This window comes from Mya arenaria, chromosome 14 (genome assembly GCF_026914265.1).
Source record: "Mya arenaria isolate MELC-2E11 chromosome 14, ASM2691426v1".
In the NCBI taxonomy this organism is placed as follows: domain Eukaryota; kingdom Metazoa; phylum Mollusca; class Bivalvia; order Myida; family Myidae; genus Mya; species Mya arenaria.
The window spans coordinates 26,003,671-26,023,209 of record NC_069135.1 but is presented as its reverse complement, the minus strand read 5'-3'; the positions used below and the strand labels follow the sequence as shown (position 1 = coordinate 26,023,209).

The window sequence follows — 19,539 nt, the reverse complement described above, 5'->3', positions numbered from 1 at the left end:
TTATAGAAAACTTCACCAACCATGGCCAAACGTCGATTTTGACTGATGTATCGTACAACAATACAAAACGTATACCCTTAAACGCTTAACCATACAGTTACTTTTCTAGGCAAGAGCGTTATATCGAAATATGGAAAACAGTTTAAAGCACATAACTAGCATATGTCCTTCTTATCATCAAGGCGATTTGACCATTATCGCCAAGCTTGATTAGCAGTGATGACAACAGATTGGTATAAAGCCCGATCTCTTAAACCCTTAATATGCATGGTCATTTAAATGTACCCAAAAGAATTGGAATGTGTTTAATGTCATTTGTCTAACAGCCAGTAAAAAGTCCCCGTCAACTATTTCCGACGATGTATCCGATATGACACGTGTATAGTGTCATCAAGTTCACACCTCTGGCATAAGGGGCCAATCGTTGTAAAATCAAGACATACGAAGAACACAGTTTTAGGCAAAATGTTTATTAATTTATTTATTCAACAAAAACATCGAATATTCGAATACCGATTTTGACATTCGAATACCAAACGTTCGATCGAATATTCGTTTGCATACCTAGTATTCTCCCTTTTTAAGGTTACCATGGTTATTTTGATTTGTGTGCCTCGGTAATGTCACTTGATCTGATCTTCTATAGAACTAGAACACCCGACTTTTATGAAAATAAGTCGTCAAATTATCCGGTATTTTGCTATACAACATAAATGCCGCAACGCCATTGGTCTAGGACTGGTCACGTGATGACCCCATAGTTTTCCATATTGGTCCATGATGAAATTTATATCGTACCAAAATGACGTCTTTTTCCGATTCCGATGATTTAACGAAACATTTTAACCTGGAAACAAGTTGTCGACATGATATATACGTCACGGGGTTAGTAGTCGACCCGATATGGGATATACGGGGCGCAGGAAACCATATTCGGGATCGATCTTCGCACTCACTCGATAGGTTTCCGATATTTTGTTGTATGCTTTTAAAAGTAAATAGTCAAATTATCCGATATTTTGCTGTATACTGCTAAATAGAGGATTTAAAATAACTCCCAGGTATACAGTAACTCTAAACAAGGATAAATATTTAATTTTATTCATGAAACATCCAAAATGTCAACCAACAATGGCACCGCCAGAGGTACTGCTGCAAAACAAGAAAGGTGCGTTTAATGATAGTATCATAATCTCATAAATATACCGCATGTCCGTAGAGCAATGCTAGCTAAAAGCTGGCATCTCGCTCCGTCGTGTTGGCGGGGCCACGGTAGATCGATCAATATTATATATGTCCTTATGGGCCCTCGTTTATTGTCGTTAGGGCGTCACATTGACGCGATAGAGCCCTACCAACACTCTAAAGCGACAACATAAAGGCGCTAATACGACTATACAGTAGTTGTTGTACTGGGCTGGACAACTAGCCAACACGCTTGGCCGACATGGTAGAAATGAGCCACCATATGCAACTTACTTTATATCTTCATATTCATTTACTCTATATGTTTTCTCTATTTTGTATTAATAGATCTAGATAGTTTTGCATTATACAGAGATCGAAAAAAAGGAAAAGGCACAATTTAAAGAGCAAAAATGAATGTTTCAACATATTGAACTTTATCAAAGTTTTGAATAATTCACAAATTACGTTTTCCATGTAGCATTGCTTAGTACTATGTATAATTAATACACTAGTGAACATAAGCAAAAGTTTTAAAGTGCCACTCTTATTAAAAATCAATACATAACCATGTATGACAAACTTAAATTTTGAGTGATAAACCTTTAACTACTTACTTAATAATGCATTTATGGAAAATATCAATTACTCAAAACAAGATTGTAGCCGTGTATTTAATGATAGAAAGCGCAAAAATATTAAATGATTGGTGAATGCTAAAAGATTTACTGTAGTCTACTATAGTCTCTTAAGGTAGAAATACCGTGTTTTATGCTCATTGCTTTCAAATTAAACTCCCGGTATCTTCTTAGAACCATTATTTACGACATTTATTCATTCCCTTTGGAATATTAAAGCAATATTATCAATTGTGGTAAATCTTACTGGGAGAAAGAGTGCATCTTTAAGAATGATTTATGCATAAAAAGACACCTGCAGCAACCAATTGCATAAAACTGGATAAGCTGTACACAGGATATGTATTGGCTTGTTTGCAAATAAAAGCGATTTCATTGGTCAACAGTGATTTATTCGATAGATATTGACCAATCAATAAGTGTTTTGTCCAACTTTATCAAAACCAAAACCTTAACCAGTTTTATACAATTGGCTGCTGATATTTTTCCTGAAATGAAATGCGTTACGAACGTAAGTACCGTTGTTTTTGCCGTTGGAGTTATAAATGAATACTGAATAGATAGCCGTATTAGTCCTCAAAGGATTATGTTTATAAGTGAATACATATTAATTTTAGCTTGGTTTTAAAGCGATACCGATGCGCTGATACTAATCATTTCCGTGTCCTTTTCCTTGATAGAAATTAGCATTGGTGCCCATTTATCGTCCATCTGTCCAGGTTCGAACCCACGACATCTTGGACGAGAAATGGACGCCTCTACCACTAGACCACTTCCATCCAAAGTGTTATATACAATGAAGACATATTTGAGAATTAAACAACATAATAAACACAAGTGTATGTTTTCAGTTTCCAGTCAAATAATGTATATTGAAATATATTTTGTAATTAAACTATGGAACAAAGTTCAGTTGAATCCCGTTGGCTCGAACTTCCAGGGACCGGCGATATTACCTCTGTCCTTTACATCCAATTCGACCTAACCAAGAATTTGCGCCAAGGTTGTTCGAGCCAACGGGATTCGAATGTATGTTTATTTAAAACAATGACCTCATTCTCTGAATACAATAATACAGTACCTCTTTTCACAGACATACTGGAGACGATCCCAGTCGCAAAACTCGTCGCTCCATTTGTAGTCAAAGACCTTAAGGGCCGCCAGACAGTGTTCACTCCCGTTTCTGTAGTTTGGCTGCTGGAAGCCCCATGTCTGATAGGTCAACGCTGCACCAGTGCTCTCCCAGATCTGCAGTTTATTTCAAGACACTCGATTAAACATAAAGTAGTTTTTTGCCAATATATATTTCGTTTCTCTACATGTACGTTAAAAATATAAAATAAGAGTTTCGCTGAATGACTATTCTATAGCGAATGTTGAATACCGCTACTTGCATCTTTAGACAGACATATACAAATCCTTTTTTGACAATATTTTAAAGGTTTTAAATAAAAAAAATCCAAACGTGTTTTTTTATCAATGGCGAAAAACAATGTTTGTTTCCGGTGTCTCGACCTACCCTATTTTTGCCCCAACCCTAGACGGTTTCATTACCTAGATGAATATATTTTCTTATTTGTTTCATTTTAATATACTAAAAGTTAAAACTGAAGTGCTTTCGGCATTTCACAATACAAGCGTTGCTAAAACTGAGTGTACCGATGTTCCAAAGGATTAAACCTATATTTTTTTTGTAATAGTAAAATGGCTAATATGTTTGTTTTTTTTCCAAAACAACATCCTACCTGCTCTTTATTTATTATTACTTATTTATTTTGTTATTTTGTTATTTTTTTTGTTATTTGTTTTTTTTTGGGGGGGGGGGGAGGAGGCAACAAACATTATTTTTCTATGCTTTACGATTACTTGATCTCGGCGCATGCATCACCATTATTAAAATAAGGTCGCAAATCTAAAATAGTTCAAATTTACGGATGTCATATTTACCCAATGCTTATCTTGTTCCCAGTCACTCCCGCTGATCCAAAATCCCTGGTCACCATCCGTGTCTGAAACAAGGGAACATTCATGAGAGATCACCAGTGTATCAAACAGGGGGAAATGTATAAAAGATCGCCACAGTGTATAAAACATCGGAACATGTATAAGAGATCGCCATAGTGTATAAAACATGGGAACATGTGTAAGAGATCGCTACAGTGTATAAAACAGGGGCACATGTATAAGAGCTCACCACAGTGTATGAAACAGGGGCACATGTATAAGAGCTCACCACAGTGTATGAAACAGGGGCACATGTATGAGAGATCACCAGTTTATGATACAGGGGGACATGTATAAGAGATCGCCACAGTGAATGATACAAGGAAACATGTATGAGAGCTCACCACAGTGTATAATACAGGGGGACATTTATAAGGGATTTCCACACTGTATGGTACAGGGGGACATGTATAAGAGATTTCCACAGTGTATGGTACAGGGGGACATGTATAAGAGATTTCCACAGTGTATGGTACATGGGGACATGTATGAGAGCTCGCCACAGTGTATGATACAGGGGGACATGTATAAGAGATTTCCACAGTGTATGGTACAGGGGGATATGTATAAGAGAATTCCACAGTGTATGGTACAATGGGACATGTATAAGAGATTTCCACAGTGTATGGTACAGGGGGATATGTATAATAGATTTCAACAGTGTATGGTACAGGGGATATGTATAAGAGAATTCCACAGTGAAAGATACAAGGAAACATGTATGAGAGCTCGCCACAGTGTAAGATACAGGGGGACATGTATAAGAGAGTTCCACAGTGTATGGTACAGGGGGATATGTATAAGAGATTTCCACAGTGTATGGTACAGTGGGACATGTATAAGAGATTTCCACAGTGTATGGTACAGGGGGACATGTATAAGAGAGTTCCACAGTGTATGGTACAGGGGGATATGTATAAGAGATTTCCACAGTGTAAGGTACAGGGGGATATGTATAAGAGAGTTCCACAGTGTATGGTACAGTGGGACATGTATAAGAGAGTTCCACAGTGTATGGTACAGTGGGACATGTATAAGAGAATTCCACAGTGTAAGGTACAGTGGGACATGTATAAGAGAATTCCACAGTGTATGGTACAGTGGGACATGTATAAGAGATTTCCACAGTGTAAGGTACAGTGGGACATGTATAAGAGATTTCCACAGTGTATGGTACAGGGGATATGTATAAGAGAATTCCACAGTGTATGGTACAGTGGGACATTTATAAGAGAGTTCCACAGTGTAAGGTACAGGGGGACATGTATAAGAGAGTTCCACAGTGTATGGTACAGTGGGACATGTATAAGAGATTTCCACAATGTATGGTACAGGGGACATGTATAAGAGAATTCCACAGTGTATGGTACAGTGGGACATGTATAAGAGAGTTCCACAGTGTATGGTACAGTGGGACATGTATAAGAGATTTCCACAGTGTATGGTACAGGGGGACATGTATAAGAGAGTTCCACAGTGTATGGTACAGGGGGATATGTATAAGAGATTTCCACAGTGTAAGGTACAGGGGGACATGTATAAGAGAGTTCCACAGTGTATGGTACAGTGGGACATGTATAAGAGAGTTCCACAGTGTATGGTACAGTGGGACATGTATAAGAGAATTCCACAGTGTAAGGTACAGTGGGACATGTATAAGAGAATTCCACAGTGTATGGTACAGTGGGACATGTATAAGAGATTTCCACAGTGTAAGGTACAGTGGGACATGTATAAGAGAGTTCCACAGTGTATGGTACAGGGGATATGTATAAGAGAATTCCACAGTGTATGGTACAGTGGGACATTTATAAGAGATTTCCACAATGTAAGGTACAGGGGGACATGTATAAGAGAGTTCCACAGTTTATGGTACAGTGGGACATGTATAAGAGATTTCCACAGTGTATGGTACAGGGGACATGTATAAGAGAATTCCACAGTGTAAGGTACAGTGGGACATGTATAAGAGAATTCCACAGTGTATGGTACAGTGGGACATGTATAAGAGATTTCCATAGTGTATGGTACAGTGGGACATGTATAAGAGAGTTCCACAGTGTATGGTACAGTGGGACATGTATAAGAGATTTCCACAGTGTATGGTACAGGGGACATGTATAAGAGAATTCCACAGTGTATGGTACAGGGGACTTGTATAAGAGAATTCCACAGTGTATGGTACAGTGGGACATGTATAAGAGAGTTCCACAGTGTATGGTACAGTGGGACATGTATAAGAGAGTTCCACAGTGTATGGTACAGTGGGACATGTATAAGAGAATTCCACAGTGTAAGGTACAGTGGGACATGTATAAGAGAATTCCACAGTGTATGGTACAGTGGGACATGTATAAGAGAGTTCCACAGTGTAAGGTACAGGGGGACATGTATAAGAGAGTTCCACAGTGTATGGTACAGTGGGACATGTATAAGAGATTTCCACAGTGTATGGTACAGTGGGACATGTATAAGAGAGTTCCACAGTGTATGGTACAGTGGGACATGTATAAGAGAGTTCCACAGTGTATGGTACAGTGGGACATGTATAAGAGAGTTCCACAGTGTATGGTACAGGGGGACATGTATAAGAGAATTCCACAGTGTATGGTACAGGGGGATATGTATAAGAGAGTTCCACAGTGTAAGGTACAGTGGGACATGTATAAGAGAATTCCACAGTGTAAGGTATAGGGGGATATGTATAAGAGAGTTCCACAGTGTATGGTAAAGGGGGACATGTATAAGAGAATTCCACAGTGTAAGGTACAGGGGGATATGTATAAGATAATTCCAAAGTGTATGGTACAGGGGACATGTATAAGAGAATTCCACAGTGTATGGTACAGTGGGACATGTATAAGAGAGTTCCACAGTGTATGGTACAGGGGGACATGTATAAGAGATTTCCACAGTGTAAGGTACAGTGGGATATGTTTAAGAGAGTTCCACAGTGTACGGTACAGGGGGACATGTATAAGAGATTTCCACAGTGTATGGTACAGGGGGATATGTATAAGAGATTTCCACAGTGTAAGGTACAGGGGGATATGTATGATAGCTCGCCACAGTGTATGGTACAGGGGGATATGTATAAGAGATCGCCACAATGAATGAAACAAGGAAACATGTATGAGAGCTCGCCACAGTGAATGAAACAAGGAAACATGTATAACAGATCGCCACATTGTATAAAACATGGGAACATGTATAAGAGATTTCCACAGTGTATGATACAGGGGGATATGTATGAGAGCTCGCCACAGTGTATGGTTAAGGGGGATATGTATAAGAGATCGCCACAATGAATGAAACAGGAGAACATGTATGAGAGCTCGCCACAGTGAATGAAACAAGGAAACATGTATAACAGATCGCCACATTGTATAAAACATGGGAACATGTTTAAGAGATCGCCACAGTGTATGAAACAGGGAAACATGTATGAGAGATCGCCACAGTGAATGAAACAGGGAAACATAAGAGATCGGCACAGTGAATGAAACAGGGAAACATGTATAACACTTCGCCATAGTGTGTGAAAAATTGACATTTTAAAAAGGTCGTAACACAGTCTGGAAAGGGGAACCTTTTTAAAGATCATTACAATATCTGAAAAAGAAACCTATTTAAAAGATCGTCACAATGTCTGAAAAATGGAACCTTTTTAAAAGATCGCAACAAACAAGAAACGTGTTTAAGAGAACGGCACAGTGTCTGAAAGAAGGAACACAATAAACGTCGCATTGTCTAAAAGGATACAAGTTCAAGAGACTCACACAGTGTCTGAAAGATGGTTCAAGTTAACATAACCAATTCATTTGTTTTAGACTGATTTCACGTACTAGGCGAAATCTTCTCATTAAATGAACTAATATAGATAAATATCGTTTTCCGTGGCAGTACAAGCAGTTGACGAAATAGTTAGGCCCCCACCATTTAGTTGGGTGATTTTCCCCGATGACTTTTGGCTAAACATATTCTTAAAAGCTGCATTTTTTTAATTCTGCATATTGTTTTCTTTTATAGTGACGAATAAAAAGCACTTAGACGCCGGTAGCGCCGCCTGCCGGTAGCGCCGCCTGATCCGCTAGTTGTAAACAGAAATATCACATATTTTTGTACAGCAACCCCACCTAGAAGTCATTCTAAACCCTGAAATAAGTCATTTGCATTGAATCATTTAAAACTGTTTTTCACTCTTGACATGAAAAGTTGGTTCAAAATAATAAAGCACAGCAATATTCAATTACAATAATTAAACGTAGCAGCAATGACAGTTTCTGTGCTTAATTTATAAAACATGTCAAGTACACACGATAAACTTCGGCTCAAATTTCTCTGGCTTGCAAACGGTAAATCCCCATCAAGGGCGTTTTGCAACTCTCTTGTCCTGGTTTGGGGATTGTATTTCATTTACGTTATCAAATTGTAGCAAATATCTGCATACTTATATTCGTCATTGAAAACCCGGATGTATTTTTGTGTTTGCCTTAAGAGATTTTATCTGCAATTTTATAATTTTTGTATCATGGCATGTATAGAATTTCGTCGCTAGCTATACCACCTTTATAACACTAAAGAATAAATCACAGGTGTCTTCATTAAATTGTTCTCTTTGAATACAATGTCCTCCTTCCTTATTAAAATACGCAGTAAAAATTACTGAATTGTAAACTTTGAATGCAACGCCTATGCAACTCATTTTAAACTGACATGGAAGCGTTCAAATAATCTACTCATTAAATGGCTGTAAGGAAAATTCGTATTCCTTACTGTCAAAGTTCTTAAATTGCCTTCAACCAAGATTACAGAATATAATTTATGTGTGTTTAGCTATTTTTTTCTCAGTAATTAGTTGAAATCTATAAGTCTTAATGATAAAATTCTAGTTATCTTTAGTATCCATTTATTTAAATGATCATTTCATACAGCTGTGGTTTTGCCCGCAATGTGTATATAATTTCAAAGAAACGATATGAAATAGCTTATATAATAATGATGTTAAAACAACTGACATGACGTCTAGTTCATTGCGATTTTTATATGCATTTAGCGGTACAATCTTGTATCAATAATGAACTCCGTTCTGTTCATATTAAAAGATCCACTTGACAATGAAAAAGAATTCGAGAAATGTAAACACTTTAGTAGTCAATGAATAAACGACGATTGTACAATACATGGTATGTATACATTATTCATATATGTGTGTTTGATGTCTTACTAAAATGAACCCATATCTTACAACACATATTTTCACCAATGCTTTAAAAAGCAAAAAATACAACAACATCTTACATGGTTGAAAAAAGACATTCTGATCATACACTGATTCCTTTATTTCGTACATAAAAAGCTTTACACGTTGCCCTTCATTTCGTTAAAAAACAAGGCACTAGCGTGGTTGGAGGGGCGCGCGCCACCCCTAAACACGTCCAAGTTTACTTTTTATTTCAATATAGGAGAAAAAAGGATTAACATACGCCAAAATTGCACCATTTTGGACTAGAAAATGTTATCATATTAAGGGGGATCTTTAACCTAGGCATCAAACGTTTCCCTACACTTGATATCAAAGTAGAACCTCAAACATATCCCTTTCATTTACAGGCAAAGACTTCCATGTGTCCTTACATCAAGTTTAAAGAAAACAATATTCCTTATATTTCGTTTAAAAAAGTACTCCGCTTATCCGTACATTTCAAATACCATTTCATATAGAAAGCAAAGCCTTACATGTGGCCCTACATTTCTAATAAAAGCATTGCCTCCAACGTATCTCTACATTTCTTATAAAAGCATTGCTTCTGATGTATCTCTAAATTTCTTATTTAAAAGCATAGTCTCCAATGTATCTCTACATTTCTTGTAAAAAGCATAGCCTACAATGTATCCCTACATTTCGTTTGTCAGGAAAGCCTCCCACGTATCCCTACATTTCTTATAAAAGCAAACCCTCACACGAATCGCTACATTTCTTATAAAAGTAATGCCTCCCAATTATCCCTATTTTTCTTATAAAAGTAAAGCCTCCCACTTATTCTTATATTTCTTATAAAAGTAAAGCCTCCTACTTATCCCTATATTTCTTATAAAGGTAAAGCCTCCCACTTATCCCTATATTTCTTATAAAAGTAAAGCCCCACACTTATCCCTATATTCCTTATAAAAATAAAGCCTCCCACTTATCCTTATATTTCTTATAAAAGTAAAGCCTCCCACTTATCCCTATATTTCTTATAAAAGTAAAGCCCCACACTTATCCCTATATTTCTTATAAAAGTAAACCCCCACACGTATCGCTACATTTCTTATAAAAGTAAAGCCTCCCACTTATCCTTATATTTCTTATAAAAGTAAAGCCTCCCACTTATCCCTATATTTCTTATAAAAGTAAAGCCTCCCACTTATTCTTATATTTCTTATAAAAGTAAAGCCTCCCACTTATTCTTACATTTCTTATAAAAGTAAAGCCTCCCACTTATCCTTATATTTCTTATAAAAGTAAAGCCTCCCACTTATCCCTATATTTCTTATAAAAGTTAAGCCTCCCACTTATCCATACATTTCTTATAAAAGTAAAGCCTCCCATTTATCCCTATATTTCTTATAAAAGTAAAACCTCACAGGTATCGCTACATTTCTTATAAAAGTACAGTCCCACACGTATCACTACATTTCTTATAAAAGTTAAGCCCCACACGTATCGCTACATTTCTTATAAAAGTAAAGCACCACATGTATCGCTACATTTCTTATAAAAAGTAAAGCCCCACACGTATCGCTACATTTCTTATAAAAGTAAAGCCCCACACGTATCGCTACATTTCTTATAAAAGTAAAGCCCCACACGTATCGCTACATTTCTTATAAAAGTAAAGCCCCACACGTATCGCTACATTTCTTATAAAAGTAAAGCCCCACACGTATCGCTATATTTCTTATAAAAGTAAAGCCCCACACGTATCGCTACATTTCTTATAAAAGTAAAGCCCCACACGTATCGCTACATTTCTTTTTAAAGAAAAGCCCCACACGTATCCTTACATTTCTTATTAAAGTAAAGCACCACACGTATCGCTACATTTCTTATAAAAGTAAAGCCTCCGTAGATTTCTTATTTGTATTTGATATGAAAGTATTTGTGCTTGTATTATTTGGTTGTTTAAATGTATGGTTGTGTTTCATTTAAACTTTGGTACTGGCTTTGTCCTTGTAATTGTAGTTGATCTATATACCCGATATGTCTTTAATCTGATGTATTCTTTACGAATATTTAATGAAATGATTTGCCTGTTTAAAATGTCCATAAGCTGTGGTTACGTTCACTAACAAACAGAAAAGTAGGGCATAAAATTAGATATGTGAATATCAAATATAAAGAAGAAATAGAAATACAGTAGTTGATACTTCTGGATTTCTAGCAATAATCCGCTTGCAAAAAGATAAATCAAACTTATGATTATATCTGCTGACAAGTATCAATATTGTCAAGTTTTATGGGTTAAGTGATCATACTTTAGAGATAACAAAACATATTTGTCTTGACACTTTTAGCTATAAGGTAGCATTCATTCAAGAGGCCTTATGCAACTTGTATGTGTTAAAGGGCCAGACATTGAACATCTTATGCTTTTGCGTGTGTACACAATTATTGTTAAAAACATTTAATCAGGTATCATTAGAAGTTCAAAAAGCAAAAAATAATAGCTGAATTATTTTTGAAGTATGAAACACATTAGAAAATAGTGTCGGTACCAGGAAATCTGCGATTGAACCCCTTGAATAGCTTACGTCACAGTTAAGTACTTAGTTCAATCCGTGTGTGTTCACACAATCTTACATATTAAGTTTTCCAAAATAGAGATACAGCTCACCAAACAATTACCATTGTCGATATTATGATATTTGTGTAATGTTTGTTGTTTCGTACTGTTCTACATGAATCTCCTATTGGGCCTAGACAAGCCTTCCTTTGAACGGGATGTTTTTTGTTATTTCTCATGGCCATGTGGGTCAAGAGTATGAATACAACTTCAAATGTATTAATTGTTGGCTGATGGGAGTGTCCAAGTAATGCACGCAATCCATATATTGAATTATATTTAACATCAATTTGAATCTCACTGCTGCAAACTCGTTGACCTACAAGTGTATCTAAGAGGCATGTGAACAGTCTTAATCGTTTTAAATCTATAAATTATGTTAACTTCCTTGTCTGTCTTTATTTTGTCACCGGGCATATAGCTATCTGGATTCATTTAGGATAGACTAGTTGTTTATTCGACTTAAATTTCAGTAAGTTCTATTTTAGTTAAACTTTGTTCGAATTTGTTAAAATAGAGGCTTTTATTGTGGCATTTGCATTTTTTTTTATTGACTATGTGGATTATATGTTTATATTTATAATTTAAATGATCTTTTTATGCATAAAAAATATAAAATAAGTAAATATTTATATATAAATAAAACAGAATGAAATAATAATAATAAAATAATAATAATAATAATAATAATTAAAATAATAATAAAAGTAATAATAAAAAATAAATAATAATATTTATAATAATTTTTATAATTATCTATAATAAAATGATGATATTTAATTTCTTTTTTATACTTTTACTGAAGTTTATATCTTTGAAATCAATAGTAATTGTATGATGATAACTGTAGCCTATCCGCCGTGTTAATTATTATCACGTCCTCGTAGCTGTTCAGAGTGTCGTTGTTTCCCCTGCGGTCGCCATAAGTACCATTTCCGTCGTAATTGTTAGCCTTCCCATACCCATGATTGCCCCCCCCCCCACCCCCGACCGTTGCTCCCCCTTACATGGCCATAAATACCATTTCCGTCGTAATTGTTAGCCTTCCCATATCCATGATAGCCTAACTCCCGACCGTTGGTCCCCCTTACATCGCCATAAATATCATTTCCGTCGTAATTGTAAGCCTTCCTATATCCATGATAGCCTAACTCCCGACCGTTGCTCCCCCTTACATCGCCATAAGTACCATTTCCGTCGTAATTGTAAGCCTTCCAATACCCATGATTGCCCCCACCCCCGACCGTTGCTCCCCCTTACATCGCCATAAGTACCATTTCCGTCGTAATTGTAAGCCTTCCAATACCCATGATTGCCCCCACCCCCGACCGTTGCTCCCCCTTACATCGTCATAAGTACCATTTCCGTCGTAATTGTTAGCCTTCCCATATCCATGATTGCCCCCCACCCCCGACCGTTGCTCCCCCTTACATGGCCATAAATACCATTTCCGTCGTAATTGTAAGCCTTCCCATACCCATGATAGCCTAACTCCCGACCGTTGCTCCCCCTTACATCGCCATAAGTACCATTTCCGTCGTAATTGTAAGCCTTCCCATACCCATGATAGCCTAACTCCCGACCGTTGCTCCCCCTTACATCGCCATAAGTACCATTTCCGTCGTAATTGTAAGCCTTCCCATACCCATGATTGACCCCACCCCCGACCGTTGCTCCCCCTTACATGGCCATAAATACCATTTCCGTCGTAATTGTAAGCCTTCCCATACCCATGATAGCCTAACTCCCGACCGTTGCTCCCCCTTACATCGCCATAAGTACCATTTCCGTCGTAATTGTAAGCCTTCCCATACCCATGATTGACCCCACCCCCGACCGTTGCCCCCCCTTACATCGCCATAAGTACCATTTCCGTCGTAATTGTAAGCCTTCCAATACCCATGATTGCCCCAAACCCCGACCGTTGATCCCCCTTCCATCGCCATAAGTACCATTTCCGTCGTAATTGTAAGCCTTCCCATACCCATGATTGCCCCCACCCCCGACCGTTGCTCCCCCTTACATCGCAATAAGTACCATTTCCGTCGTAATTGTAAGCCTTCCAATACCCATGATTGCCCCCAACCCCGACCGTTGCTCCCCCTTACATGGCCATAAGTACCATTTCCGTCGTAATTGTAAGCCTTCCCATACCCATGATTGACCCCACCCCCGACCGTTGCTCCCCCTTACATCGCCATAAGTACCATTTCCGCCGTAATTGTAAGCCTTCCCATACCCATGATAGCCTAACTCCCGACCGTTGCTCCCCCTTACATCGCCATAAGTACCATTTCCGTCGTAATTGTAAGCCTTCCCATACCCATGATTGCCCCCACCCCCGACCGTTGCTCCCCCTTACATGGCCATAAGTACCATTTCCGTCGTAATTGTAAGCCTTCCCATACCCATGATTGCCCCCACCCCCGACCGTTGCTCCCCCTTCCATCGCCATAAGTACCATTTCCGTCGTAATTGTAAGCCTTCCAATACCCATGATTGCCCCCACCCCCGACCGTTGCTCCCCCTTACATCGCAATAAGTACCATTTCCGTCGTAATTGTAAGCCTTCCAATACCCATGATTGCCCCCAACCCCCGACCGTTGCTCCCCCTTACATGGCCATAAGTACCATTTCCGTCGTAATTGTAAGCCTTCCCATACCCATGATTGACCCCACCCCCGACCGTTGCTCCCCCTTACATCACCGTAAGTACCATTTCCGTCGTAATTGTAAGCCTTCCCATACCCATGATAGCCTAACTCCCGACCGTTGCTCCCCCTTACATCGCCATAAGTACCATTTCCGTCGTAATTGTAAGCCTTCCAATACCCATGATTGCCCCCACCCCCGACCGTTGCTCCCCCTTACATCGCCATAAGTACCATTTCCGTCGTAATTGTAAGCCTTCCCATACCCATGATTGCCCCCACCCCCGACCGTTGCTCCCCCTTACATCGCCATAAGTACCATTTCCGTCGTAATTGTAAGCCTTCCCATACCCATGATTGCCCCCACCCCCGACCGTTGCTCCCCCTTACATGGCCATAAGTACCATTTCCGTCGTAATTGTAAGCCTTCCCATACCCATGATAGCCTAACTCCCGACCGTTGCTCCCCCTTACATCGCCATAAGTACCATTTCCGTCGTAATTGTAAGCCTTCCCATACCCATGATTGACCCCACCCCCGACCGTTGCTCCCCCTTACATCGCCATAAGTACCATTTCCGTCGTAATTGTAAGCCTTCCCATACCCATGATTGACCCCACCCCCGACCGTTGCTCCCCCTTACATCGCCATAAGTACCATTTCCGTCGTAATTGTAAGCCTTGTAATACCCATGATTGCCCCCAACCCCGACCGTTGCTCCCCCTTCCATCGCCATAAGTACCATTTCCGCCGTAATTGTTAGCCTTCCCATACCCATCATTACCCACTCCCCTGACCGTTGCCCCCCCCCCCTTCCATCGGCAATGTGGCCTCGCCTAGTCGCCGTTGTTACCCGTCCATCGTTTTTGCTATCGCTTCCATCGGAAACGTTGCCCCACCCGGACTTTCATAAAAAATGTTTTTACGTATTGTTGTAGTAATGCCTACATAAAGAAATGGCAAATTACGCATGAAAACTATGACAAAATAGCTGACAGTTATTCCGTGATGTACCGTTATCAATTTTTGTTTTTAAATCTTTCATTTTGATTTTAACCAACTTGCTTCAAAATAATTGGATTACCCACAAAAGAGCGTGTTGTCTGATCAATCCATTAACCTTAATGATAGATGTCGATGCCTAGTGACTCTACAAAATTTTGGAATCATATGAAAGATATTGCTTGTAGATTACCGGTATGTGAAATAAACGACAGGAATTACATGATACACACAAGTATTACAGTGGCTATATTTGCTCATCAATGACATATTTTTCAATCTATGGATGGCAAGACAATTATTGGTTGTAGTATTTCCCGTAACAGTTTTCGTTATCTACACATACAAATAATACCAAAATAATACGGGTTCCCCAGGTATCCAAAATCCGCATAATTGTCTACAGCCCGTTGTATATAGCTGGTTATCAATAGGCTATCTTTGGGCTAGTTTGCGTATAAAAGAAATTTGATTGGTCAACAGTAAAATTATTGGATAACTATTGACCCATCAGTAATTATTTTGATTAAGTATTGCTAAAACCAAAGAAAATTCCGTTTAATATATTGAGCTGATTGAGTACACTGAATTAAATTGGTATTAACCACTATTTTAAACATATATCGAAAGCACAAAATAAAACCCAAAGTATGAAACAGCTATCTTAGTAGATTGAATCTGTTAAAATACTAAAACGGCCATTGTAACACTTTCATTTAACACGACGTAAGCGGTTATCTGTTCAAGAATCATTCATGAAACAATGATCCGAAAGGACAAGAAAATATATAACTGTGTTGTACATGTTACTTACGGTTGAATGTTAATGCTTGCGTATGGAACCAGCGCTGTTCACTCTCTGTCTCTATAGCCATCAGGTCGCTCGAGTGCCACTTACATAATTGCTGTGTGACAATATAGATATTAATAACAGGTATAATTCTACAGATATTTAATATTTATCGTAGCAAGAACTAAAAGGAGTTGGACAACAGCTAGTGTTACCAATATGATATGACAACCTGCTACGCAGTGATTTCCTTTGATGAGTAGCCACTTCCGAAAATAGCTGGAATCAGCTTCTTGTATATTAACGTGTATGTTTTTGAAAAATGATTTATATAAACGTTTTTTATATAACAAGTTAAGTTAGTAAAGTTCCATTCATTAACGTTTTTACAAAAAAATGTACAGCAAAAAAAGAGAATAAACGTGGTGGCGTGATGACTTTGCTAGCAGTTTTCTATGTCCATTGCATACAATTGTTTGACTTACTCTAGCGGCTGCCCAGTCGTCTATGTCCATAGCAAATTATGTACATTGCAAATGAGTGTTTGACTTACGCTAGCGGCAGCCCAGTTATCTATGTATATATAGCAAATTATGGTTTGACTTACTTCATTAGCTGCCCAGCCTTTTATGTCGATTGCAAATTAAAGTTTGGCTTACTCGAGCGACTGACCGACAAGTAAACTGTTGTAAGCGCTGTTTTGTTTTCCCAGTAGCGGCTGACCAGTTTTCTATGTTAATCACAAATGATTGTTTGACATGACCTAGCAGCTGACCAGATTTCTATGATTGGATGAATTAACATAGCGGCAGCCCAGTTATACATGTTAAAAGCCAATTATGTCCATTATAAGTGATTGTTTGACTAACTCTAGCGGCAGCCCAGTTATCTATGTACATAGCAACTTATGGTTTGACTTACTTCATCAGCTGCCCAGCCTTTTATGTCCATTGCAAATTAAAGTTTGGCTTACCCGATCGGCTGACCAGTTGTAAACGACTGATCAGATTTCTATGTTCATTGCAATTGATGGCTTGACCTGACCTAGCGGATGCCCTGTTTCCTATGTTCATTGTAAATGATGGTTTGGTTAAAACCGATTAAAAACCCAGCGGCTTACCAGTTATTTATGACCACTGCAAATGATATTGTAACTTACCCTGGCGGCTGACCAGTTTTCTATGTCCGTTGCAAATTTATAACAACTTGATTGATGGGCGATCCAACCATTGGAACATGCGCAGAAAACTACAAATTAATATCAACGATGTTATACTCAAACTGTTAATAAGGAATCCAATTCACAAATACGTGCATTTAGAATGCATAATATAGATTTTGTGACCCATATGATTTAGGTACCGTTTTAACGGGTTTTGAGTACAGAGATATAAAAAGTAAACATTTTTTCCGAATATATAATATTGTCTTCAAAGATTGCTAAACAGGTTATTTTTCGTTCGATTTCGTTTGGAATAAAGACTGTTATTTCTTTATGTAAAATGTGTTTCCATATTATTCGTAAAATAAGGATTAAATAGAAAAGATTTTTTTTCACAATTGTTGTAAAATAAATTAAGTATAAAATAACAACATTAGAGGCAAACGTGTGTCCTTTTCAAGCAATTCCGTCTTAATAAAAATAAAAACGCCAACTTACCTTGAGCTACCAAACTAGCGCCAACAATTATCGACGTTCACATAATGATTGTTTCAGTGTGAGGTTGGTGTTATCATTATTTCGTACTTCCCGCGACATTATAAAGGTAGAATGTTCCCAATTTTGTTCTGATTTTCAACACCACGTCCAGTTATCAAAGACTTTGTCATATATATGGCGACTTTTGAGATAAGCCTTGTTTTGTCTTGCACGAAAAGACATTATCGAGTTCGCAATCTGTCCCACATAAAATTGAACTGGACTGCATATCTAAGGTGACAGTATAAACTTGATGTTATGTGAAGCACTTAATATGCTGCCTATGCTTTCTGCAAAGTGCCGTAAATTTCATGTAAAAATATCAAAAACCAATGATTTTATTTAAAAAGTTAATGTGCCATTTTTATCTCTTTTAGATATTTGGGAGTTCTGGATCAATATTCGTCCACATATTAAGAGAGGTTGATCGCATACTTGAAACGCACCATCACCACTAAGCGTGCTGGTGTATTACATCTTTTTGTCGGTTTATTGGCGGTCTTTGAAGAGTTATTTGCCCATGTATTTTATTCAATTTTATAGCTATACTTGGGCTTGAGAAGTCATTAACATTTAAGAGGTATTATTCTGAGGATTGGTTTGTTCACACGACCGCCCTGAAATGTAGTACTCTTCATGATGATGAGGTATTTCAATTGCGCAGTTTCATTAGGAGGAACAATTTCGTCTAACACTCGAATAAACTGTTGAAAATATATATTAGATATATAGCTACATAGGTTTCGGAAGTGAACTACTTATACAGTTTAATATTTGTTTTGACATCTTTGTAGTGCCCTTGTGGCGAATATAATAGCTTCCCTATAAATAATCATGTAGTATAAGTTATATTTTGATATCTGGCTGAATCAATTATTAATACAATGTGTGTAAGCGGCGTTTGGGGGGGGGGGGGGTAGTCGTCACTCCTGTGATAGCTGTAGTTTATTTTAAGGAATGTTAAGAACGCGACATTCTTAAGTACAATTTTATTCGTCGTCGGGCCTATATCCATACAGAAAGGGCTCGTGAGAGTTCCATGCTGTACGATAGTGTGGTTACAATATTCATATATATCAAAGAATGGAAACTTGAGGAGCGACTTCAGCCGCCAAATTAACATCTTATCCTGTTCCCAGAAAGTGGTTTAACCGGCCTACGACCGCTAAGATCGCACTTGTCCAAGTATGTATCCAAACGAGACCCCCCCCCCCCCCAAAAAAAAAAAAAAATAAATTAAAAAAAAAATAAAAAATAAATAAATAAAAAAATAAAATAAAAAATAAATAAAATAATAATAATAATAAAAAAATAATAATAAATAAATAAAAACAAATAAAAAACCAACAAACAACAACATAAAAACCGTACTAAGCCTCATCTCAGCCAGCAATTAACTTCAAGTACTCAATGACCGGACACAGATAATACTTTAAAATGTACAAATACAGTCTTAGAAACAGTGCTTATTCATCTAGGCTAAGATATGCATAATTCTTCTCATACTTTAGTCTGTCACAGGTCGGCAAATGAGTGCAGGTTTAATTAAAAATATGCATTCATAAATATATATATGAATGCATATACCGTCATGATAAAAGACAGGAGGGAGACTGTATGAGCTATGCTTTCGTTTCAATCCCATTCAATACATGTAAATCATAAATGAATGTTTTTTACTGCATTTTTGTGAGATTTTTCATGGTTAATATACATACATGTTGAATAAAATATGTTAA

The 19,539-nt window shown here is 37.7% G+C and overlaps 2 protein-coding genes across 4 annotated transcripts in view; one reads left to right on the top strand and one right to left on the bottom strand.

The window, feature by feature from the left end:
• Window positions 1-1,085: 1,085 nt before the first annotated feature.
• Window positions 1,086-17,786, bottom strand: LOC128215950 (perlucin-like protein; the record flags this gene model as incomplete). The annotated part of the gene is made up of 6 exons (XM_052922550.1): window positions 1,086-1,152; window positions 2,905-3,071; window positions 3,771-3,832; window positions 16,126-16,216; window positions 17,261-17,349; window positions 17,762-17,786. Coding segments are annotated over 6 exons (465 nt in total), but the record flags the coding sequence as incomplete, so codon positions are not given.
• The window catches only part of LOC128216666 (plexin-A1-like), a 101,499-nt gene continuing 93,954 nt past the window's right edge, over window positions 11,995-19,539 (top strand). For 2 of the 3 annotated variants that reach the window (XM_052923292.1, XM_052923288.1), the window contains exon 1: window positions 11,995-12,128. The gene's annotated coding sequence lies outside the window, so the exon portion shown is untranslated. The remainder of the gene's footprint in view (window positions 12,129-19,539) is intronic. The other variant, XM_052923290.1, reaches the window with a different exon arrangement.